The sequence below is a fragment of the Anolis carolinensis genome, unplaced genomic scaffold (assembly GCF_035594765.1).
Source record: "Anolis carolinensis isolate JA03-04 unplaced genomic scaffold, rAnoCar3.1.pri scaffold_7, whole genome shotgun sequence".
Classification (NCBI taxonomy): domain Eukaryota; kingdom Metazoa; phylum Chordata; class Lepidosauria; order Squamata; family Dactyloidae; genus Anolis; species Anolis carolinensis.
Window position 1 is genome coordinate 6,093,423 of NW_026943818.1, and position 25,247 is coordinate 6,118,669.

The 25,247-nt window shown below is 42.5% G+C and overlaps 1 protein-coding gene across 2 annotated transcripts in view; it reads right to left on the reverse strand.

Moving 5' to 3' along the window:
* Positions 1-25,247, reverse strand: part of pappa (pappalysin 1) — a 234,272-nt gene that overhangs the window by 181,306 nt on the left and 27,719 nt on the right. For both annotated transcript variants that reach the window (XM_062959690.1, XM_062959691.1), the window contains exon 3: positions 6,200-6,345. In XM_062959690.1, the coding sequence (XP_062815760.1) occupies positions 6,200-6,345 (146 nt within the window). The remainder of the gene's footprint in view (positions 1-6,199; positions 6,346-25,247) is intronic.

Below are 25,247 nucleotides of genomic sequence, written 5' to 3' on the forward strand. Positions count from 1 at the left end.
TATATATATATACACACACACACACACACACACACACACACACACACACAGAGGCAATGAAACAATATACATCTCTGGATTAAATTTCTTTTTGTTAGCAACTTCATAACAGAACATTAGCTTTCCTTATTATTATTATTATTTTATTATGACACAGCAAACAAGATAGATATGCTGGATTTCATATCACAAAATCACAAGTCGAACACTTCCCAAGTGTCTAGGACTGTGTGATATATTTTCAGATGATGCGCGCAGATCCCAGTAGGGTGGCCTTTTGCAGTTGACAGATCGTAATTTTGTCCATGTCTATTGTTTCCAAATACCGGCTGAGATCTTTTGGCACGGCACCCAGTGTGCCCATCACCACCGGGACCACCTGCACTGGTTTCTGCCAGAGTCTTTGAAGTTCAATCTTGAGGTCCTGATAGCGACTGAGTTTTTCCTGTTGTTTTTCGTCAATGCGACTGTCACCTGGGATGGCAACATCAATGATCCAAACCTTTTTCTTTTCCACAACTGTGATGTCTGGTGTGTTGTGTTCCAGAACTTTGTCAGTCTGGATTCGGAAGTCCCACAGTATCTTTGCATGCTCATTTTCCAATACTGTTGCAGGTTTGTGATCCCACCAGTTCTTTGCTGCTGGGAGGTGGGACTTGAGGCATAAGTTCCAATGAATCATTTGGGCCACATAGTTGTGCCTCTGTTTGTAGTCTGTCTGTGCGATTTTCTTACAGCAGCTGATATGATCAATGGTTTCATCGGTTTCCTTGCACAGTCTGCATTTTGGGTCATCAGCTGATTTTTCAATCTTGGCCTTGATTGCCTTTGTCCTGATGACTTGCTCCTGGGCTGCAAGGATCAGGCCTTCTGTCTTATTATTATTATTATTATTATTATTATTATTATTATTATTATTATTATTAGCAACATCTATATCCCGCCCTTCTCACCCTGAAGGGGACTCAGTGCGGCTTACAAGTTATATATACATACAATATATTATTAGTATAGCATAATATAAGCATTATACTTGAGTATAAGCCTAAATTTTCAGCCCTTTTTTTAAGACTGAAAAAGCCCCCCTCGGCTTAAACTTGGGTGAGGGTCCTGGTTCGCTTATATTTGGGTCAGCTTATACTCGAGAATATATGGTACATTTATTATTTTTTCTATTATTATTGCTATTATTACATTTATTATTTTTCTCTATTATTGTTGCTACTATTACATTTATTTTACTCTATTATTATTATTATTATTATTATTATTAATACATTTATTATTTCACTCTGATCTTATTATTATTATTGCATTTATTATTTTACTCTATTTATTATTACATGTATTATTTTCCTGTATTTATTATTATTATTATTACATGTATTATTTTACACTATTATTATTAAAAGGATACATAAGCACATTTACATAGAAGATGAGAATAATGATTTGATCAGTGTTGAACAGTCTTATCTTAAATTTGAGCTTTATGTAAATATTCAAAAACATTTAACCTACGGATGCCTCAATTAATGTAATTTTATTGGTATCTGTTTTTATTTCTGAAATTTACCACCCTCGGCTTATACTGGAGTCAATGTTTTCCCAGTTTTTTTTGTGGTAAAATTAGATGCCTCGGCTGATATTCGGGTCGGCTTATACTCGAGTATATACGGTATATTGTACTATACGACTATATTGCAATATTATTAGTAATATTACATGTAATATAAATACAGTAGAGTCTCACTTATCCAAGCCTCGCTTATCCAAGCTTCTGGATTATCCAAGCCATTTTTGTAGTCAATGTTTTCAATATATCATGATATTTTGGTGCTAAATTCATAAATACAGTAATTACAACATAACATTACTGTGTATTGAACTACTTTTTCTGTCAAATTTGTTATATAACATGATGTTTTGGTGCTTAATTTGTAAAATCATAACTTAATTTGATGTTTAATAGGCTTTTCCTTAATCCCTCCTTATTATCTAAGATATTCGCTTATCCAAGCTTCTGCCGGCCCATTTAGCTTGGATAAGTGAGACTCTACTGTATACAGTTATAATAGTATATTATTATTATTATTATTATTATTATTATTATTATTATTATTATTACATTGTATTACATCATAATATTATTATCAATTATTATATATTACATTATATATTTTGCCACTGTATAATGTATATTTTACTGGCCAGGAGGAGACTGAGGGCAGAAATCCAATCTGAAGAAGAAAAGATCACCCAGGAGAAATGTATTTCAAGGAGTCTATGAATTAGTTGAACAATTAGTTTAAACAATTAGTTAAAAGTAAAATTATTTTGATGAAAGACCCATCAAAGGGCCACAACTGGTCCAGCAGGAGGTGCTACAGGAGAATACAAAGCCAATGAGTCCAAATATCTCAGACTGCAGCCAGGAAATCAGAAGATGTTTCCTTCTCGGGAGGAGAGCAATGACCAACCTCAATGATAAAATAGTGAAGAGACATCACACTGGCAACGAAGGTCCGCATAGTCAACGCCATGGTATTCCCCGTAGTCACCTATGGATGCGAGAGCTGGACCATAAGGAAGGCTGAGCGAAGGAAGAGAGATGCATTGGACGAAAATCCTAAGAGTGCCTTGGACCTCAAGGAGGTCCAACCAGTCCATCCTCCAGGAAATAATGCCCGACTGCTCACTGGAGGTAAAGATTATGTACTTTGGCCACATCACGAGAAGACAGGAAAGCTTGGAATCATAGAATCATAGAATCATAGAATAGTAGAGTTGGAAGAGACCTCCAGTCCAACCCCCTGCCAAGAAGCAGGAAATCACATTCAAAGCACCCCCGACAGATGGCCATCCAGCCTCTGCTTCAAAGCCTCCAAAGAAGGAGCCTCCACCACAGTCCGGGGGAGAGAGTTCCACTGCCGAACAGCCCTCACAGTGAGGAAGTTCTTCCTGATGTTCAGGTGGAATCTCCTTTCCTGTAGTTTGAAGCCATTGTTCTGTGTCCTAGTCTAAAAAACAAGCTTGCTCCCTCCTCCCTATGACTTCCCTTCACGTATTTGTACATGGCTATCATCTCTCCTCTCAGCCTTCTCTTCTGCAGGCTAAACATGCCCAGCTCTTTAAGCCGCTCCTCATAGGGCTTGTTCTCCAGACCTTTGATCATTTTAGTTGCCCTCCTCTGGTCTTTTTCACACACACTGCTGTCAAGCCAGGCATCATCCCCCATTCTGTATCTTTGATTTCCATTTTTTCTGCCGAAGTGAAGTCTCTTGCATTTGTCCCTGTTGAACTTCATTTTGTGAGTTTCGGCCCATCTCTCTAGTCTGTCAAGATCGTTTTGAATTCTTCTCCTGTCTTCTGGAGTGTTGGCTCTCCCTCCCAGTTTGGTGTCATCTGCAAACTTGATGATCGTGCCTTCTAACCCTTCATCTAAATTGTTAATAAAGATGTTGAACAGAACCGGGCCCAGGACGGAGCCCTGCTGATGGCACTCCACTCGTGACTTCTTTCCAAGATGAAGACGACGCATTGGTGAGCACCCTTTGGGTTCGTTCGCTTAGCCAATTACAGATCCACCTAACCGTAGTTTTGTCTAGCCCACATTTTACTAGTTTCCTTGCCAGAAGGTCGTGGGGGACTTTGTCGAAGGCCTTACTGAAATCCAGGTACGCTACATCCACGGCATTCCCTGTATCGACCCAACTTGTAACTCTATCGAAAAAAGAGATCAGATGAGTCTGGCATAACTTGTTTTTGGTAAATCCGTGTTGACTATTAGCAATGACCGCATTTGTTTCTAAGTGTTCGCAGACCACTTCCTTAATGATATTTTCCAGAATCTTGCCTGGTATCGACGTGAGGCTGACCGGACGGTAATTGTTTGGGTCGTTCTTTTTTCCCTTTCTTGAAGATAGGGACCACATTCACCCTCCTCCAATCTGCTGGGACTTCTCCCGTTCATTATTATCTTCTCTGGAGAAGATAATAATGCTGGGGAAAGTGGAAGGAAAAAGGAAGAGAGGCCAAACAAGGGCAAGGTGGATGGGTGGTATCCTTGAAGGCACTTGCTTGATCTTGAAGGAGCTAGAGGTGGACACAGAGCTCTGGCATGGACTCGTCCATGAGGTCACAAAGAGTCGGAAGTGACCGAATGAATAAACAACAAAAACAACAGACCTCACAACCTCTGAGGATGCCTGCCATAGATGTGGGCAAAACATCAGGAGAAAATACTTCTGGAACATGGCTAAACAACCCAATGACTAACCAGTTGCTCATGGGGATATGTAAAAAGGAGAAGAGTCCAGCTGTATCTTCCAAAATTAGGTGCCTCAGCTTATATTCAGGTCGACTTATACTTGAGTATATCTATATATATAAAAGGGTAATGAAATTTTGGCCTAGGACAAAACAACAAAACTACACATTCCAGAAACACTAAACTTGGCAGCACAACCCGTCATCCATGCCTCTACGTTCATACAACAAAAAGAAAAGAAAAATAAAGTCCTAATTAGAGGGAGGGGAAGAATTGTTTTTATCCAGTTGCTGCCAGTTAGAAGGCTAAGCTCCGCCCACTTGGTCTCCTAGCAACCCATTCAGGGGACAGGCAGAGTTAGGCCTCACTTAGGCCTCTTCCTATAAAATACAGATTATCTGATTTTAACTGGATTATATGGCAGTGTAGATTCAAGGCCCTTCCACACAGCTATATAACCCATTTATAATGGACTTAATGTAAGGTAAAACCTTTACCCTTTACCTTAACTACCACCAATTCCTCAATACTTTCTTTCCCATACCACCATACTTCGCCACAGCAACGCATGGCCGGGCACAGCTGGTATGGTATATATAACTGCAAATGAGAATTCCTACCTCCCATTTCAGGAGAGCAGAAGAAGATCTAGACCTCAGATCTGGGATTCCAACTTGCTACCTGGTTGGACCGGACAGCCCTTGGGGTTCTATGGATTCTATGGTTCTATGACTGACAAGCAGGGTTGTGTCAGAGAAACATCGTCCTATTTCAGGGGTCCCCAAACTAAGGCCCGTCGGCTGGATGCGGCCCTCCAAGGTAATTTACCTGGCCCCTGTCCTAAACTTTAGATTTAAAGTTGACCTAAGTCTACCTGGTCTTTGGAGGTCACTTTCCTTACCTATGGTCTTATGAGACCATCTAGATGGTCTTTGAAGATCTCTTTGCTTAGCTACAGCCTTATGAGACCATCTAGATGGCTTTTGGAGGTCACTTTCCTTACCTATGGTCCTATGAGACCATCTAGATGGCTTTTGAGGAGCCCTTTCCTTACCTATGGTCTTATGAGATCATCTAGATGGCCTTTGAGGGTCCATTTCCTTACTTATGGTCTTATGAGACCATCTAGATGGTCTTTGGAGGTCACTTTCCATATATATGGTCTTATGAGATTGTCAAGATGGTCTTTGAAGGTCTCTTTGCTTAGCTACAGCCTTATGAGACCATCTAGATGGCTTTTGGAGGTCACTTTCCTTACCTATGGTCACATGAGACCATCTAGATGGCTTTTGAGGAGCCCTTTCCTTACCTATGGTCTTATGAGATCATCTAGATGGCCTTTGAGGGTCCATTTCCTTACTTATGGTCTTATGAGACCATCTAGATGGTCTTTGGAGGTCACTTTCCATATATATGGTCTTATGAGATTGTCAAGATGGTCTTTGAAGGTCTCTTTGCTTAGCTACAGCCTTATGAGACCATCTAGATGGCTTTTGAAGGTCACTTTCCTTACCCATGGTCACATGAGACCGTCTAGATTTGGTGGTGATTTCCCTCTCTTTTGATGAAGAAACCCTGTGTTGCGTTTCTCCAAGTTCTGTTTCCAACCCGGCTCCCCTTCTCCAAACTCTCCACAGGCGAAATGCCCTTCGAAGTAGCTTCATTGTTAAAGGTGAAATACTTCTGGCCTGACATCATCCTCTGAGAAAAACCATAATATGCTTGAGGTTTATAATCTAATATTTTTCCTGGTTGTATGCCAGGATGCTGGGAATGGCAGATATTTTTGTTGACGTGATATCTCCCCTTTCTCCTTCCATCTCCTCTCCCCTCTTAAAATCCCCGGGGCAATTCCTGGAAATCAAAAGTAATCACAACAAAAGTTTATGGCATTTCCGTTTTTTCCTTCTTTGTCTCTTGTGAACTTACCCAAGTGGACCAACGCTTCTTTGTCCCACGGAAAGGTGGCCATGCCAGCCAGCTCTTCCTCAGAAGAGTTGGCAAAGAAGATGTTAAGATGTGTTGACCCGTTCAGGTTGAGCAAGTTCTTCAGTTCCTTGACATCTAGGTATGCCCTGCAGCAGGACGACACGAAGAAGTCCATATAAATGGCAGCATTCCCTCGACATTCTGAAAATTCTTCATTAAAAAAAATGAACCTACCCAGTATCCAATGCTAATGGAGATAGTAATTTCAGCAAAACGAAAAAAGGAAAAGTATGGTATATAATACAATATGTTACAGTTATACACTTCTATTGCAATACAATCACGTATATATTATGATTTTAACCTCAATCTATATATTCAAAACTGTATAGCATGGAAGCTGACTAAACCATTGATCATATCCTCAGCTGCTGTAAGAAAATCGCACAGACAGACTACAAACAGAGGCACAACTATGTGGCCCAAATGATTCATTGGAACTTATGCCTCAAGTACCACCTCCCAGCAGCAAAGAATTGGTGGGATCACAAACCCGCAAAAGTATTGGAAAATGAGCACGCAAAGATAATCTCCTCATGGGGACTCAGACTGGCTTCCAACATAGTAACAGGCAGACATTCAATACTTATATAAACAATGCAGAGCTAGATATAGATCTATAATTGGATTGTTGTATGTCTTTCGGGCTGTGTGGCCATGTTCCAGAAGTATTCTCTCCTGACGTTTCGCCCACATCTATGGCAGGCATCCTCAGAGGTTGTGAGGTATAGATGTGGGCGAAACGTCAGGAGAGAATACTTCTGGAACATGGCCACACAGCCCGAAAGACATACAACAATCCTGTGATCCTGGCCAAGAAAGCCTTCGACAACATAGATCTATAATTATAGATACTAATTTCACATATGCATTTCCCCCTGAAATGTTTGCAAATCCCTCTGTGTGTGTGTGTGCATTTCCCCTAAATATTTGCAAGCCCTATATATATATTCATATCTATCTAGACATGTCTATATATATTTGTGTGTTCATTTCCCCCCTGTAATATTTCCAAGCCCTATATATAGGTAAAAGGTAAGAATATATTCATATCTATCCAGACATCTCTCTTTACATAGATATTTGCAGAGACTTGCAAACATATGAGGGGAAATTCATATATAAAATTAATGCATATAGATAGATACACATATAAAGGTACATAGAGATTGCAAAAGTTTGCAAGAGGTTAATGCCTATGTATCTGTAGAAGAGTTTAACAAATATTCCAGGGGAAAATGCTTTCATAAGATTAATGAATATATATTTTTCTTCTTCCTGACTTGCAAGGGCGTCTGTCTCTTTTCAAAACATTCCCTTGATTAAGAGCGAGGGAGGCTTTGCAAAAGAAAACACACTGATAAGGGAGGAGAAGAGAGAAATAGATCACATATTGCAAGCAATAGCCTGCAGGCTCAATTGCCGGCCTTGACCTTGACCCGATTATGAGCCAGGGAGGCTTTGCAAAAGAAAACACACTGATAAGGGAGGAGAAGAGAGAAATAGATCACATATTGCAAACAATAGCCTGCAGGCTCAATTGCCGGCCTTGATCTTGACCCGATTATGAGCCAGGGAGGCTTTGCAAAAGAAAACACACTGATAAGGGAGGAGAAGACAGAACTAGATCACATATTGTAAGCAACAGCCTGCAGGCTCTGTTGCCGGCCTTGACCTTGACCCAATTATAAGCCGGGGGAGGCTTTTTCAGCTCATAAATAAGGGCTGAAAAACTCGGCTTATCTTCGAGTATATACGGTATGTTTGGTTTGAGAGTTAAATACTTTGAAGGGCATTTCGCCTGTGGGGGCTACTGCGGAGAGTTTGGAGAAGGGGAGCCGGGTTGGAAACAGAAGTTGGAGAAACACAACACAGGGATTCTTCATCAAAAGAGAGGGAAACCTCCACCAAATAAAACTCACCCCCCACATATAACATCTCTAAAAATGGGGTGCATTCATGGCTTCTTAGAATTGTAGAAATACGGTATTTGTAAAAGTCGCTTCTGTATACAATTGCATCCACAGACACGGCTAATCCCCAAATTTCTAAGACTACAGTAACTTAAAACATCCGCCGAGCATTCAGAAATATAGTTCAGGTCTCTACTCTCCAAAGGAAAAGGATATGCCAAATTCCCAGGGAGAGATGTGAATGATTTTCAGTGTCTCACCCTTTGCTAGAATTTTGTGATTCCCGACTCTTGAGAAACTGCCAGAAAAAGTGATGGTTTCTCCATCTTCAGATAGGATGGAGCAGTTTGAGAAACGAAAAATACAAAGCCTAAGGGAAGAAAGAGGAGATGCCGTGTGCATGTGCATGCGCAATGGGTGTGTTTCAGAAGCCAACAGGAAATCGGATGTCAGACCTGGTCTTGTGCATGAAAGGACATGGATCCTCTCTTGATGCCTCATTAGCAATGCAGACAAACACCTCATGGGAAAATACGGAGGGGATCAAATACTCGGTGTGCAGATACAAGAAATGTGCCTTTCCAACATTGCATTGCTTTCAAACTTTTTAAACACGGGGCCAGTTCACGGTCCCTCAGCCCTTTGGAGGGCCGGACTATAGTTTAAAAATAAACTATGAAAAGGTTCGCATGCACACTGCACATATCTTATTTTGAAGTAAAAAAACAAAATGGGAACAAATTCAGCATCAATCTTAATAATAATAATAACCTGCTTTGATTGAAGTCAAAAATCAGAAACTCCTCAAAACACAGCAGACAAAAAACCAGTACAAGAAAACCGCACTACAAACTAGAGCTGACAGCTGGCACAACAAAACATTGCATGGAAAGTTCCTTGACAAAATTGAAGGAAAAGTTGATAAGGAGAAGACCTGTCTCTGGCTCACGAATGGGACCCTGAAGAAGGAGACAGAAGGCCTGATCCTTGCAGCCCAGGAGCAAGCCATCAGAACAAAGGCAATCAAGGCCAAGATCGAAAAATCAGCTGATGACCCAAAATGTAGACTGTGCAAGGAAACTGACGAAACCATTGATCATATCCTCAGCTGCTGTAAGAAAATTGCACAGACAGACTACAAACAGAGGCACAACTATGTGGCCCAAATGATCCATTGGAACTTAGGCCTCAAGTACCACCTTCCAGCAGTAAAGAACTGGTGTGATCACAAACCTGCAAAAGTATTGGAAAATGAGCACGCAAAGATACTGTGTGACTTCTGAATTCAGACTGACAAAGTTCTGGAACACAACACACCAGACATCAAAGTTGTGGAGAAGAAAAGGGTTTGGATCATTGATGTTGCCATCCCAGGGGACAGTCGCATTGACGAAAAACAACAGGAAAAACTCAGCCGCTATCAGGACCTCAAGATTGAACTTCAAAGACTCTGGCAGAAACCAGTGCAGGTGGTCCCGGTGGTGATGGGCACATTGGGTGCCGTGCCAAAAGATCTCAGCCGGCATTTGGAAACAATAGACATTGACAAAATTACGATCTGCCAACTGCAAAAGGCCACCTGACTGGGATCTGCATGCATCATCCAAAAATACATCACACAGTCCTAGACACTTGGGAAGTGTTCGACTTGTGATTTTGTGATACGAGATCCAGCATATCTATCTCGTTTGCTATGTCATAATAAAATAATAATAATAATAACAATAATAATGCATTATTTTATTCTATTATTATTAAAAGGATACATAAGCTGAGGCACCTAATTTTACCACAAAAAAACTGGGAAAACATTGACTCCAGTATAAGCCGAGGGTGGTAAATTTCAGAAATAAAAACAGATACCAATAAAATTACATTAATTGAAGCATCAGTAGGTTAAATGTTTTTGAATATTTACATAAAGCTCTAATTTAAGATAAGTCTGACCAACTCTGATTAAATCATTATGCTCATCTTCTTCAATGTAAATGTGCTAATGTATCCTTTTATTATTATTATTATTAATAATAATAATAATAATAATAATAAAGTAAAATAATACATGTAATAATAATAAAAATAATAAAAATTACAGGAAAATAATACATGTAGTAATAAATAGAGTAAAATAATAAATATAATAATAAGATCAGAGTCTATATATATAAAAGGGTAATGAAATTTTGGCCTAGGACAAAACAACAAGACTACACATCCCAGAAACACTAAACTTGGCAGCACAACCCCTCATCCATGCCTCTACTTTCATACAACAAAAAGAAAAGAAAAATAAAGTCCTAATTAGAGGGAGAGGAATAACTGTTTTTATCCAGTTGCTGCCAGTTAGAAGGCTAAGCTCCGCCCACTTGGTCTCCTAGCAACCCACTCAGCCCAGGGGACAGGCAGAGTTAGGCCTTGCTTAGGCCTCTTCCATACTGCCTATAAAATACAGATTATCTGATTTTAACTGGATTATATGCCAGTGTAGACTCAAGGCCCTTCCACACAGCTGTATAACCCATTTATAATTGACTTAATGTAAGGTAAAACCTTTACCCTTTACCTTAACTACCACCAATTCCTCAATACTTTATTTCCCATACCACCAGACTTCGCCACAACAACACGTGGCTGGGCACAGCTAGTGAAATAATAAATGTATTAATAATAATAAAAAATAGAGTAAAATAAATGTAATAGTAGCAACAATAGAGAAAAATAATAAATGTAATCATACCAATAATAATAGAGGAAAAATAATAAATGTACCATATATATTCGAGTATAAGCCAGCCAGGACCCTCACTCGAGTATAAGCCGAGGGGGGCTTTTTCAGTCTTAAAAAAGGACTGAAAAACTAGGCTTATACTTGAGTATATACAGTATATACATTTTATACTTTTTCTTTCTTTCTTTTTTCCTTCTTCGTTATTTTTTATATTTCCTACTTTCCTATCTTCTTGGGTTGTTCCCCCACTTTTATGTAAAAGAAAGAAAATCTTCTCTTTAGTAAAAATTATTTTTTAAAAAAGAAATCCCCCCACAACATATCTGGCTGGTTCTACTCCTCTCCTGGAGCCGCATATGTTTCTGCTTGTCACATGTGGTGCTCTCACGAACCGCTTGCTCTTCTGTGCCGCCGAGCCAGGTTCCTTGAATTCTTTCAGAGACTTACATTCTCAGAAGGAAGAGAAGCTACAGGAGTTGGCTTTCAACCAACCGTCCTCCATGGACTCCCCAATGGAAAAACAGACGGGAGACGTTTCCACAAGAACATTATCATCCTCTCTTTCTTCTCATTCCCTCTGGTCTTAGTTGAAGTCACTCCTTCCAAAATAGCTCCAGGCTGGGTGTCCCCTTCGTGGAATCACCAAGAAAAGGCAGCTCCTCGGAGACTCAATTGTGGGGGATTGTTTCCGTTCAGCGCAATGTTTATCTTGAGGCCAGTTGTCAGATTTGTCCTGGAGGAGCAAACTATGTGACCACTGACCCAGTTCTCATGTTCACCATCTCCCTGTAGACCCAGAACAAACACATTGGTCTCTCTGGAGTCATTAATGATCCATCTTTCTATGGGACAATGAGGAAATGGAAGAGGATTCCCTTAGAAATCTTGGCCCATGAGTTGTTCTCCTTCTTACCCTCCTTGTGAAATATTGTACCCTGTGAAGAACATGCTTCATGTTCAGGGCCAACCTGGACGACGTTGAGGAGTCTCAAGCGCCTTCAAATCAGTTCTTTGGCATCAGAGGAAGACTGTGTCTTCAAACATAGGCCATTTGGACTGAGGCTGAGGATTGCTCTGGCATTCACAGCCATTGAGAAAGAGGGACCTGGAAAAGCTTCTCAGCTGCAGAGCTCCTTGGACTTAATACAACCAAAGACTGTAATGTATATATTCCTTTACCCCTTTGAAACTTCCAGCTTATTGGGATAAGCTTTTGTGAAAAATAAAACCAGTTTTGAGTTATCTACAGTGTTTTGGTCCTTGGGAGTTCCAGTTTCCCTAAGGGAGGGCAAGAAGCAATCCCCTGGGGAAAGATGTCACGTCTATGCCTCTTTCGCTAAGAGTTATAACCCCAGGTGCGACGGCACATCTTCCAACTCTATGATTCTATGATTCTAAGTCAGTGGTTCCCAAACTTATTTGGCCTACAGCCCCCTTTCCAGAAAAAATATTACTCAACGCCTCCTGGAAAGGGGGGCATGGCTTAGAGGGGTGGGCTGAGCCTCTCCCCTAGTCCAAGATGCAGGGCTGGGAGGGGGAGGTGGGCAGGGCCACAAATGGGCAGCAAGGACTGGAATGGGTGGAGTTACGAGCTCTGAGGCAGGGCTGAGCATCTATCCCTGTCCTGCGGCGCCTGCCAGGACACAGGGGGTGGGGCTAAAGGAGGGGGCAGGGACTCTTCCCAAGTGCCTGATGGGGCTGAACCTCTATACCCTGCCCCCATGTTCTAACAAGCACCTCAGGGAAGGTATACAGAGGCTCAGCCCTGTCTCACGCTCTTGGGAAGAGGCCCCGCCCGTGCCCCTAGTCCCGCCCTTTAGTCCTAAAAGGCCTCTCAGGAGAGGTATAGAGGCTCAGCCCTGTCTCGCACTCTTTGGATGAGGCTCCGCCCCCACCCTTAGCACCGCCCTTTAGTCCTAAAAGGCCTCTAAGGAAAAGTATAGAGGCTCAGCCCTGTCTCACGCTCTTGGGAAGAGGCTCCACCCCCACCCCTAGCCCCGCCCTTTAGTCCTAAAAGGCCTCTCAGGAGAGGTATAGAGGCTCAACCCTGTCTCGGGCTCTTGGGAAGAAGCTCCGCCCCCACCCCTAGCCCCGCCCTTTAGTCCTAAAAGTCCTCTCAGGAGAGTTATAGAGGCTCAGCCCTGTCTCAGGCTCCTGGGAAGAGGCTCCGCCCCCACCCCTAGCCCCGCCCTTTAGTCCTAAAAGGCCTCTTAGGAAAAGTATAGAGGCTCAGCCCTGTCTTGGGCTCTTGGGAAGAAGCCATGCCCACTAATCTAGCTCCGCCCCCTGTTTCTTAACAGGCGCCTCAGGTGCTCAGCCCTGTCTCCTGCACTTGGGAAGAGGCCCCGCCCCTCCCCTGGCCCCACCCCATCTCCTATTAGGTGCCATCACCGCCCCCCTGGATCGCTGCAGTGCCCACCAGGGGGCCATAGTGCCCACTTTGGGCATCACTGGGTTAGAATATCAGACTTATTACAAGAAGCAGGATACTAGATTAAGATTAAGGCTAGGCAAGTGGTTCCATCCAGATGTTCTTGAACTATACTTTCCATCAGCCAAAGTTTCTTGGCAAGGCATTGGACTGGATGGCCCATGAGGTCCATGAGATCTCTTCCAACTCTACGATTCTATGATTCTAGATAAACCTAGCCAAGGGTGAGACATGATGGGAGTAATATTTCGTCAATATCTGGAGAGCCAAAGGTTCCCCGAAGGTCCCGATGTATGTATCCAATGTATCTGGTTATTTTTATGCTTATTTATATTGATGTAATTTGTGTTTTATGCAATGTGTCTATTTATTGTTTATATATTGGTTTGATTGGATGATTTTCTGTATTATGTAGTTGTTTTCTATTTTGTTGACCGCTTCGAGTCCCATTCGTAGGAGAAAAGCGAGATAACAGTAAATGTATTATTATTATTATTATTGACACAATGACGTTGTATGACACAGCAAACAAGATGGATATGTAGGATTTCGTTTCACAAAATCACAAGTCGAACACTTCCCAAGTGTCTAGGACTGTGTGATGTATTTTCGGATGATGCGTGCAGATCCCAGCAGGGTGGCCTTTTGCAGTTGGCAGATCGTAATTTTGTCAATGTCTATTGTTTTCAAATGCCGGCTGAGATCTTTTGGCATGGCACCCAGTGTGCCCATCACCACCGGGACCACCTGCACTGGTTTCTGCCAGTCTTTGAAGTTCAGTCTTGAGGTCCTGATAGCGGCTGAGTTTTTCCTGTTGTTTTTCGTCAATGCGACTGTCACCTGGGATGGCGACATCAATGATCCAAACCTTTTTCTTTTTCACAACTGTGATGTCTGGTGTGTTGTGTTCCAGAACTTTGTCAGTCTGGATTCGGAAGTCCCACAGTATCTTTGCGTGCTCATTTTCCAATATTTTTTGCAGCTTTGTGATCCCATCAGTTCTTTGCTGCTGGGAGGTGGTACTTGAGACATAAGTTCCAATGAATCATTTGGGCCACATAGTTGTGCCTCTGTTTGTAGTCTGTCTGTGCGATTTTCTTACAGCAGCTGTGAGGTCTGGTGTGTTGTTGTTGTTGTTGTTGTTGTTGTTGTTAATATTATTATTATTTAGGGAACTTTTAATACAACAGGGCTGTGGCATGGCTGGTTAGTAGCCAGTTGCAATAAATCACTACTGACTGAGACGTCATGAGTTCAAAACCAGCCTGGATCAGATTGAGTGCCTGACCATTAATAGCCTAGCTCGCTGTTGACCTAAGCAGCCCAAAAACAGTTGTATCTGTCAAGTAGGAAATTTAGGTAGCGCTTTATGTGTGGAGGCTAATTTAATTACCGTATATACTCGAGTATAAGCTGACCTAAATATAAGCCGAGGCACCTATTTTTACCACAAAAGAACTGGGAAAACATTGACTCCAGTATAAGCCGAGATACCAATAAAATTACATTAATTGATGCATCAGTAGTTTAAATGTTTTTGAATCTTTGCATCAAACTGTAATTTAAGATATGACTGTTCAACTCTGATTAACTCATTATTTTCATCTTCTTCAATGTAAATGTGCTTATGTATCCTTTTAATAATAATAGAGTGAAATAATACATGTAATAATAATAATAATAATAATAAATACAGAAAAATAATACAAGTAATAAAAAATAAAGTAAAATAATAAATGAAATAATAATAAGAAGAAGATCAGAGTGAAATAATAAATGTATTATTATTAATAATAAAATAGAGTAAAATAAATGTAATAGTAGCAATAACAATAGAGAAAAATAATAAATGTAATAATACCAATAATAATAGAGAAAAATAAGAAATGTACCATATATTCTCAAGTATAAGCTGAGCCAAATATAAGCCAACCAGGACCCTCACCCGAGTATAAGCCGAGGGGGCTTTTCCAGTCTTTAAAAAAGGGCTGAAAAACTAGGCTCATACTCGAGTATATACAGTAATTTACAACACCATAAAACCTTCTAGCAGCATGGGAAGAATGAAGAAGTACTCCATCAAGGACTCAGTGTCACAGCTGGATGGTGAAGCGGTCAGAATTGAGCATACCAATCATGAAGCCGGAAGCTGGAATGTTAAATTACCTCTGTGTCTGTTTATATATGACATATATCTAATAATGGCATTGAATGTTTGCCATGTATATGTGCATTGGAGTCTGCTCTAAGTTCCCTTTGTAGTGGGAAGTGGGCCAGGCTGTAGCAGCCAGCTGCAATAAATCACTCTGACCAAGAGGTCATGAGTTCGAGGCCAGTCCGTGTTAAAAAAATAAAATATAGCTTCTGCTCGTTGCTGACCTAAGCAACCCGAAAGATAGTTTCATCTATCAAGTAGGAAATTTAGGTACCATTTATATGTGGGGAGGCTAATTTATGACACCATAAAAATCATGGAATGAGGAAGTTGCTGTCGCAGTGGGTGATGAAGCAGCTGCTCCCACTGTGGCTGGAATCAAGCATACACTCAGAAAGCTGGAAGCTGGAAACTGGAGAAGGTTTAAATTGCCTCTGCGTCTGTCTCTGTCTCTGTTCTATGTTATATGGCATTAAATGTTTGCCTTATATGTGTACAATGTGATCTGCCCTGAGTCCCCTTCGGGGGTGAGAAGGGCGGAATACAAATACTGTAAATAAATAGACAAATAAAATATAAATACTGTAAATAAATAAATAAACACAGAAGGAGCCAGCTTCTCTTTAAATGTTCTCATTAGAATCATAGAGTTGGAAAACACCTCATGGGCATCCAGTCCTGCCAAGAAGCAAGAAAGTCCCACTGCACATGGAAGTGGGAGCTTCTAAACATGCAAACACCTCAATAGCTACTATGCACATACAACAGAGCTCCCCAAATTTAGGTCCTCTGATGTTGATAGACTCCCAGTTCTTCAAAGTCTATAAAATGGGGTTTTGCTCTTCCAAATGTTGAGGTTATTCCCTTATAGCCGCTGCATTGCTCCCCCTCCTTTCCCAGCGTAATCCACGAGCCATGCTTAGCCTTCTTCCCAAGGTTATTTGGGTCCCATGATGGAGAATGTCACATGGGCCCATGCCAAGGAGAACCAAGGAAGCCAGACTCAAGGGCTGCCAAAGTCACATTTCAAAGCCATGAGTGTAGCGCTGGAAGGGGATCAAAGCCTTGTCATTGGAGTATTTCTTTGATGCGTCTCTTTCGAAAAGCCACGAAGTTGTGTATACGCTCAATCGGTCTGAGATGGGAGCTGGAATGGGAAGGGAAATCTGTGCGCAAAATGTGGAGAGGGAACCCCTGCGTGAGGCACAAATTCAAAGAAAGCAAAAACAACTCTCTTCTGGAAATGGGAAATTCCGGTGATACTTGGGAGTAACTCTGAGATTGGGTTGTTGTATGTCTTTCGGGCTGTGTGGCCATGTTCCAGAAGCATTCTCTCCTGACGTTTCGCCCACATCTATGGCAGGCATCCTCAGAGGTTGTGAGCCCTAACCCTAACCCTAATCCTAACTCTGAGATTGTTAGCACAAGCTTAAGCACAGTTTACATTTTCATGACTCTTTTTGTCACTGTGGAAATCAGAATTTTCTTCCTCCCTGCGTAACAACTTAAGGTCCCAAAGACTCAGAGTTTAGCTGATATGGCGCACATTTAGTGGACTGGTTGCTTTTTCATCATCGGATGGTTGCTATACAAATCTCCTCTGAGTTTCATTGAACTTTAAAGACACTATCTACGGTCCTGAAAGGTATCCACGCAAAAGTTTTAGCACCTTGGATAGCTCATTGGAAGTTCAAAGTAAAACCTGCAGGAGATCTGTCACCTTGCTATCACCAACTACTTCTTGGAAGCCATCTATTCTAGACTCTTTCCCGGTGTAGGATCAACAATACAATAATCAGGTAATAGTCTAGCTAACAGCAGGCCACAAAAATTAAAATCGAGAAGTACAAAGAAATGGAAAGGAAATTCATATGGAAATGGTACTGCACCCCAGCACAATTAGCAAATATGATCAGGGACAAAAATTCAACATGTTGGCATTGTGGAGTAAGCAAGGGATGGTATGCCCACATGTGGTGGGAATGTCCAAGGGTAAAAACATTTTGGGGAAAAATAACGGGAAAAATAGAAGAATTATTCAGAATATCACTCCAAGTAAACATGGAATTAATGTTGATGGGGATATTAGGGAACAATAAGATTAATGTAAAACACCAAGATCTATTCAAAGCTATGATTCTTGCAGGGAAGGCAGTAATAGCATGGGGCTGGAGAGATGAAAAAAAGTGGAATATGGTGAATTGGAATAATTATTTGTTTGACCAGATTCAATCAGAAATTATTGCAAATGTAACCTCTGAGGATAAGAAGGAAGATAAAATGAGGAAAGTTAAAGAGAAATGGACAATATATTCAGATTGGATAAAAAGAGGCGAAGCCAATGTAAATATTGTACAGAAAAGGGAAAAGTTGTACTCATGGATGGAGTTAAAATTCTAATGGAATTGTGGTATGGGGTAAGGGTGGGGAGAAGGGAGGGGGTGGGAGAGGGGAGGGGGAGGGGAGGGAAGGGAAGGGGAAAAAAGAATGAATAGAATGATGATATATTAGATACGTGAGTAGACAATATAGATGGGAAGATGATTGAGAAATATGATAAGAGATAAATGATGTGTAGGTACGAATGTTTGTATTAAATGTGCAATACACTCACAACACGAAATATGAGATAATATCAATAAAATATATTTAAATAATAGAAAAAGTCTAGCTAACAGCCACCAGACTCTTGTTTTGATACTGATGACAATCCAGCTCCTTTCTCAAGGCAGACTGATTCACTGACCGACAGTTCTTAAGGTTCAGTCATAGTCCTTCAGCTTGGATCACATCATGGGGTTGAGTAATATCAATCCATAATAATAATAATAATAATAATAATAATAATAATAATAATAATAATAATAACAATAACAACAACAATAACAATAATAATGGCTATCAAACATCTAAGAAATCTCACAAAATTTCACATCTGATGTGCATGGATGACGTGAAGCTGTATGGGAAAACGGAAACTGAAATCCAGTCTCTGACTAACACTGTCTGAATTTTTAGCACTGATATCAGCATGGAGTTTGGTTTGGACAAATGTTCGACAGTGGCATTGAAGAAGGGAAAAATCATTGAAAGTGAGGGCATAAATATGCCTAATGGCCAAACAATAAAGTGTCACCAGCCAGAGGCCTATAAATATCTGGGCATATTACAGCTGGACAACATCAAGCATGAACATGTGAAAACTGTGGTCAGCAAAGAACTGTGGTCAGCAAAGAACAAAGGGTCAGAAAAAATCTAAAAAGCAAGCTCAATGGAGGCAACACCATCAAGGCCATAAACACCTGGGCCATACCTGTCATAAGATATACTGCTGGCATCATAAACTGGACACAGATGGAACTGGACAATTTGGACAGAAAAACAAGAAAACTCATTACCATTCATCATTCACTGCACTCTCGCAGTGATGTTGACCGGCTACATCTGCCTAAAAGATCAGGGGGCAGAGGACTCTTACAAGTAAAACAAGCAGTCAAAGAAGAACATGCCCTGGAAGAATATGTAAAGCAAAGGGAAGAACCTGCTTTGATTGAAGTCAAAAATCAGAAACTCCTCAAAGCACAGCAGACAAAAAACCAGTACAAGAAAACGACACTACAAACTAGAGCTGACAGCTGGCACAACAAAACATTGCATGGAAAGTTCCTTGACAAAATTGAAGGAAAAGCTGACAAGGAGAAGACCTGGCTCTGGCTCACGAATGGGACCCTGAAGAAGGAGACAGAAGGCCTGATCCTTGCAGCCCAGGAGCAAGCCATCAGAACAAAGGCAACTCAGGCCAAGATTGAAAAATCAGCTGATGACCCAAAATGCAGACTGTGCAAAGAAACCGATGCAACCATTTATCATATCCTCAGCTGCTGTAAGAAAATTGCACAGACAGACTACAAACAGAGGCACAACTATGTGGCGCAAATGATCCATTGGAACTTATGTCTCAAGTACCACCTCCCAGCAGCAAAGAACTGGTGGGATCACAAACCTGCAAAAGTATTGGAAAATGAGCACGCAAAGATACTGTGGGACTTCCGAATCCAGACTGACAAAGTTCTGGAACACAACACACCAGACATCACAGTTGTGGAAAAGAAAAAAGTTTGGATCATTGATGTTGCCATCCCAGGTGACAGTCGAATTGATAAAAAAACAACAGGAAAAACTCAGCCGCTATCAGGACCTCAAGATTGAAATTCAGACTCTGGTGGAAACCAGTGCAGGTAGTCCCGGTGGTGATGGGCACACTGGGTGCCGTGCCAAAAGATCTCAGCCGGCATTTGGAAACAATAGACATTGACAAAATCACAATCTGCCAACTGCAAAAGGCCACCCTACTCGGATCTGCACGCATCATCCGAAAATACATCACACAGTCCTAAACACCTGGGAAATGTTCGACTTGTGATTTTGTGATATGAAATCCAGCATATCTATCTTGTTTGCTGTGTCATAAGAAGAAGAAGAAGAAGAAGAAGAAGAAGAAGAAGAAGAAGAAGAAGAAGAAGAAGAACATGCCCTGGCAGAATATGTAAAGCAAAGTGAAGGCCATAAACACCTGGGCCATACCTGTCATAAGATATACTGCTGGCATCATAAACTGGACACAGATGGAACTGGACAATTTGGACAGAAAAACATGAAAACTCATGACCATTCATCATTCACTGCACCCTCGCAGTGATGTTGACCGGCTATATCTGCCTAGAAGATCAGGGGGCAGAGGGAGCTTACAAGTAAAACAAGCAGTCAAAGAAGAAGAACATGCCCTGGCAGAATATGTCAAGCAAAGTGAAAAACCTGCTTTTATTGAAGTCAAAAATCAGAAACTCCTCAAAGCACAGCAGACAAAAAACCAGTACAAGAAAACCACACTACAAACTAGCGCTGACAGCTGGCACAACAAAACATTGCATGGAAAGTTCCTTGAAAAAATTGAAGGAAAGGCTGATAAGGAGAAGACCTGGCTATGGCTCACGAATGGGACCCTGAAGGCCTGATCCTTGCAGCCCAGGAGCAAGACATCAGAACAAAGGCAATTCAGGCCAATGTTGCATTGAATTGCCATTTCCCATGCACATTGTGGCTTTCTAAGCAAGAGTACCACATCTGCAACTTCACTTCAACCACCTAGAAACGGAAGGTAGATGCTCCACATGGAACAAAAATGTCCTACATTCTCATCCATAAGGAATCTAGCCATAGAATTCAGAACATCAGAAAAATAGGGTTCCTTTCTATCAGGCAGGGATGGTCAAAGTGAAGCCCTCCAGACATCAACAAGGTTTCGACCCTTGTTTGTGTCTTCAGTAAAGCCTCTTTGTCAACCGTTTCCTTGTACTATGAAGGAGCTGACTCACCATGGCAAGGGAGGAAAGAATGGTAGAAAAAAGAAATCATATCAATATCCAAGAACTGGGTTCCACCCTTTCCTTTGTGCAGTTAACTTTACATCTTTTGGTAGAATTTCAAGATGGAAATTTTCCTGGCCTCCTTCCCACAGGTTTCCCCTTTCTGTCAAACGGCGTTATATTTTGGTAAACTTCTTCTATTAATAGCTGCTTTGTGTGGCTATTAAAAAAACACAGAGGCTTCCTTAGTAGCCACAAGTCACAATCCGCTCCAGACTAACAGCTGTGGATGTCAAAAGGCGCACCAGGTTTCGACGTCATTGCACAGAGCCTCCTTCCTGGCATCGGTTCAGAACAAAATGAGCACATAAAAATGACTGCCAACTTGGAGGGGGAAATGGGAGGGGGTATCCCCACCTCCTTGTAACAGAGGAGCTGAAGAAAGCTGGAATTTGACACATGAAGCTGGGATAGAGCAACCATGGGATTTTAATTCATTTCTGTTTTCCAGAATTAGTTTGTTCGTGCCATAGTATTGAGTTCTCCATATGTGGGTCTAGGACAACAATGAAGAATCAATAATGTGAAACATGGCAACAGAGAAGAGTCTTGAAGATGTTATGGACCATCTAGACGATCCCATAAAAACTTAGGTAAGCAAAGAGACCTCCAAAGACCATCTAGATGGTTTCATAAGACCATCGGTAAGGAAAGGGATCCTCAAAGGCCATCTAGATGATCTCATCAAGCCATCAGAAGACCATGGATAAGGAAAGGGACCCTCAACGACCATCTAGATGGTTTCATAAGACCATCGGTAAGGAAAGGGGCCCTCAAAGGCAATTTAGATGGTTTTATAAAACCATAGGTAAGGAAAGGGGCCCTCAAAGGCCATCTAGATGATCTCATCATGCCATCAGAAGACAATGGATAAGGAAAGGGGCTCTCAAAGGCCATCTAGATGGTTTCATAAGACTATAGGTAAGGAAAGGGTCCCCCAAAGGCCATCTAGACAATCTCACAAAACCATAGGTAAGGAAAGGGACCTTCAAAGGCCATCTAGACAGTCTCCTAGGATCATAGGTAAGGAAAGGGGCCCCAAAGGCCATCTAGACAGTCTCCTAGGACCATAGGTAAGGAAAATGACCTCCAAAAGCCATCTAGATGGTCTCATAAGAGCATAGGCAAGCAAAGAGACCTCCAAAGACCATCTGGATGGTCTCATAAGACCATCGGTAAGGAAAGGGACCTTCAAAGACCATCTAGATGGTTTCATAAGACCATCGGTAAGGAAAGGGACCTTCAAAGACCATCTAGATGGTTTCATAAGACCATAGGTAAGGAAAGGGGCCCCCAATGGCCATCTAGACAATTTCATTAAACCATAGGTAAGGACCCTCAAAAGCCATCTAGACAGTCTCATAGGACCATAGGTATGGAAAGTTACCTCCAAAAGCCATCTAGATGGTCTCATAAGGCCATAGCTAAGCAAAGAAACCTCCAAAGACCAACTAGACGATCTCATAAGACCATAAGTAAGCAAAGAGACCAAAGACCAGGTAGACTTAGGTCAATCCTAAGTCTAAAGTTTAGGACAGGGGCCAGGTGAATGACTTTGGAGGGCCACATCCGGCCTACGGGCCTTAGTTTGGGGACCCCTGATCTAAAAGATAAATAAATAGATCCAAGAGGAAACCAAACCTGAACTTTCCTTAGAAGCGAGAATGACCAAATCAAGGTTATCATACCTTGGCCTGTAAATCAACCCCTACTCCTGAGAAAAAATTATAATATCACAAAGAACTAACACCTCACTCACTTCATAGGAAATCTGCTATGAAACAGAAGCTTTTTGTTGAGTTCTAGAGTCAGAGAAGCAGATGGCGAAAACAGAACAACAGCCTGCCTCAGGGGAGCGTGCTTGCTCCATCAACATTCAACATTCACAAATGACCAGCCACTGCCAGAAAGTACAGAGAGTTTCATCTATGCTGACAATCGTGCCATCACCACCCAAGCAGGGAGTTTTGAAATGGTTGAACAGAAGCTCTCCAAAGGTCTAGGTCAGTGATTCCCAAAGTAGGTGCTACCGCCCCCTGGTGGGCACTGCAGCGATCCAGGGGGGCGGTGATGGCACCTATTAGGACACAGGAGTGGGGCCAGGGAAGGGGCGGGGCTTCTTCGCAAGTGCCAGAGACAGGGCTGAGCACCTGAGGTGCCTGTTAGGACACAGGGGGCGGAGCTAAGAGGAGTGGGTGTGGCTTCTTTCCAAGAGTCCGAGACAGGGCTGAGCATCTATACCTCTCCTGAGGCACTTGTTAGGACACAGAGGGCGGAACTAGGAAAGGGGGGGGGCTCCTTCCAAGAGAGGGCTGAGCCTCTATACCTCTTCTGAGAGGCCTTTTAAGACTAAAGGACGGGGGCGGGGCCTCTTCCCAAGAGCGTGAGACAGGGCTGAACCTCTATATACCTCCCTTGAGGCACTTGTTAGAACACGGGGGCAGGGTATAGAGGTTCAGGCCCGTCAGCCACTTGGAAAGAGGCCCTGCCCCCTCCTCTAGCTGCGCCCCCCATGTCCTGGCAGGTGCCACAGGACTGGGATAGAAGCTCAGCCCTGCTTCAGAGCTCGTAATTCCACCCATCCCAGTCCTGGCTGCCCGTTTGTGCCCCGACCCACCTCGCTCTCCCTCTCCCAGCCCTGCATCTTGGACAAGGGGAGAGGTTCAGCCCCATCAGGCACTTGGGAAGAGGCCCGCCCCCTCCTCTAGCCCCGCCCCCTGTGTCTTGGCAGGTGCCGCAGGACAGGGATAGAAGCTCAGCCTTGCCTCAGAGCTCGTAACTCCGCCCATCCCAGTCCCGGCTGCCCATTTGTGGCCCTGCCCACCTCCCCCTCCCAGACCTGCATGTTGGACTAGGGGAGAGGCTCAGCCCCGCCTTCTTGAGCAGGAGCCACACCCACCCCTCTAAGCCACGCCCCCCTTTCCAGGGGGCGTTGAGTCATATTTTTTCTGGGAAGGGGGTGGTAGGCCAAATAAATTTGGGAACCACTGCTCTAGGTGCTCTTATTGCCTATTACATGGAAAACCAGCTGATTCCTAATCCAGATGGATGGCCATCTGTCGGGGGTGCTTTGAATGCGATTTCCTGCTTCTTAGCAGGGGGTTGGACTGGATGGCCCATGAGGTCTCTTCCAACTCTACTGTTCTATGATTCTATTCTATGATTCTATCTAAAATGCAGACGTCTGCTTTTCATCTTAAGAACATCCAATGTTGGATGCATGGCTATCACCCTCCTCCCACCAGACTCAAATCAAGGAAGGGCTTCATGAGAACCACCACTCTTCTTGATGTTCCTCCACAACAGCAAGGGTGTCTCTCTGGGCAGCTAAACCTGACAATTCTAACTGGATTGCCCCCCAAGAGGGTCTTCCTCCAGGGGCAAACCAGGAATGGGCAACTGAACAGACTCCCTGAACAGACTCAGAAGTGGAGTGGGCAGATCTAAAGACAACTTGGCAAGGTGGCACTACCTGGAGGAATCCTCCACCTTGTGTGACTGTGGAGCTGAACAAACAACTCAGCATATGTATGCTTGCCCACAATGCCCTGCCTCATGTACGGAGGAGGAGTTGTTTAAAGCTACAGACAATGCGGTTGCTGTTGCCCGCTTTTGGTCCAAAACTATTTAGTTGCTTGTGATTTCTTTTCTTTTCTATTTTATTTCCATTATTTGAAATGTATTTGCTGTACCAATGCTTTTGACATGAAATAAATAAATCTTAAGAACAGACAAGCATCTCGAGCTCTGAGGATGACCTGGGAAGGAATCCCTGTGGAGAATTGCAGCACACACAAATACCTGGGAGTTACGCTGGACCATGCTCTGACTTATACAATGCACTGCTCGACTATCAAACAAAAAGTGGGTGCGAGAAATAATATCATACAAAAGCTGACAGGCATAATGGTGATACAGAACAAGTCAATGAAAGAAGCTGGGTGGTAGAGCAGCATGAGGACCAGACTCGAACTTCCCTGATGAGGTTGAAATCCCTCTTAAGCAAGGCAGCTCAGGTAGGGCGAGCTTCCCATGTGCCGATTGTGATTTTCAACCCCATCCCAAAAATGTAGCCGCTGCAAAATGGAGAGACAGTGTTCTCCATCTTTCCTCTGCCAGCTCCCAGGAGATCAATGAAACATTTGCAGAGCTAGTAACTTTGGTGGCTTTATTTACAAGGCCGCACTGAAACTCACCTGAGCCAATAAATACGTGTCTCCTTCCATGTGACAGTTATTGCTTGAGATGATACCCCTCTGGCTTTAAAAGAAACCAAAAGCTTCCCTGAATTCATAGATCTCTGCAGGATTTTTCCCCCCTCTCTCTCCTTCTTGA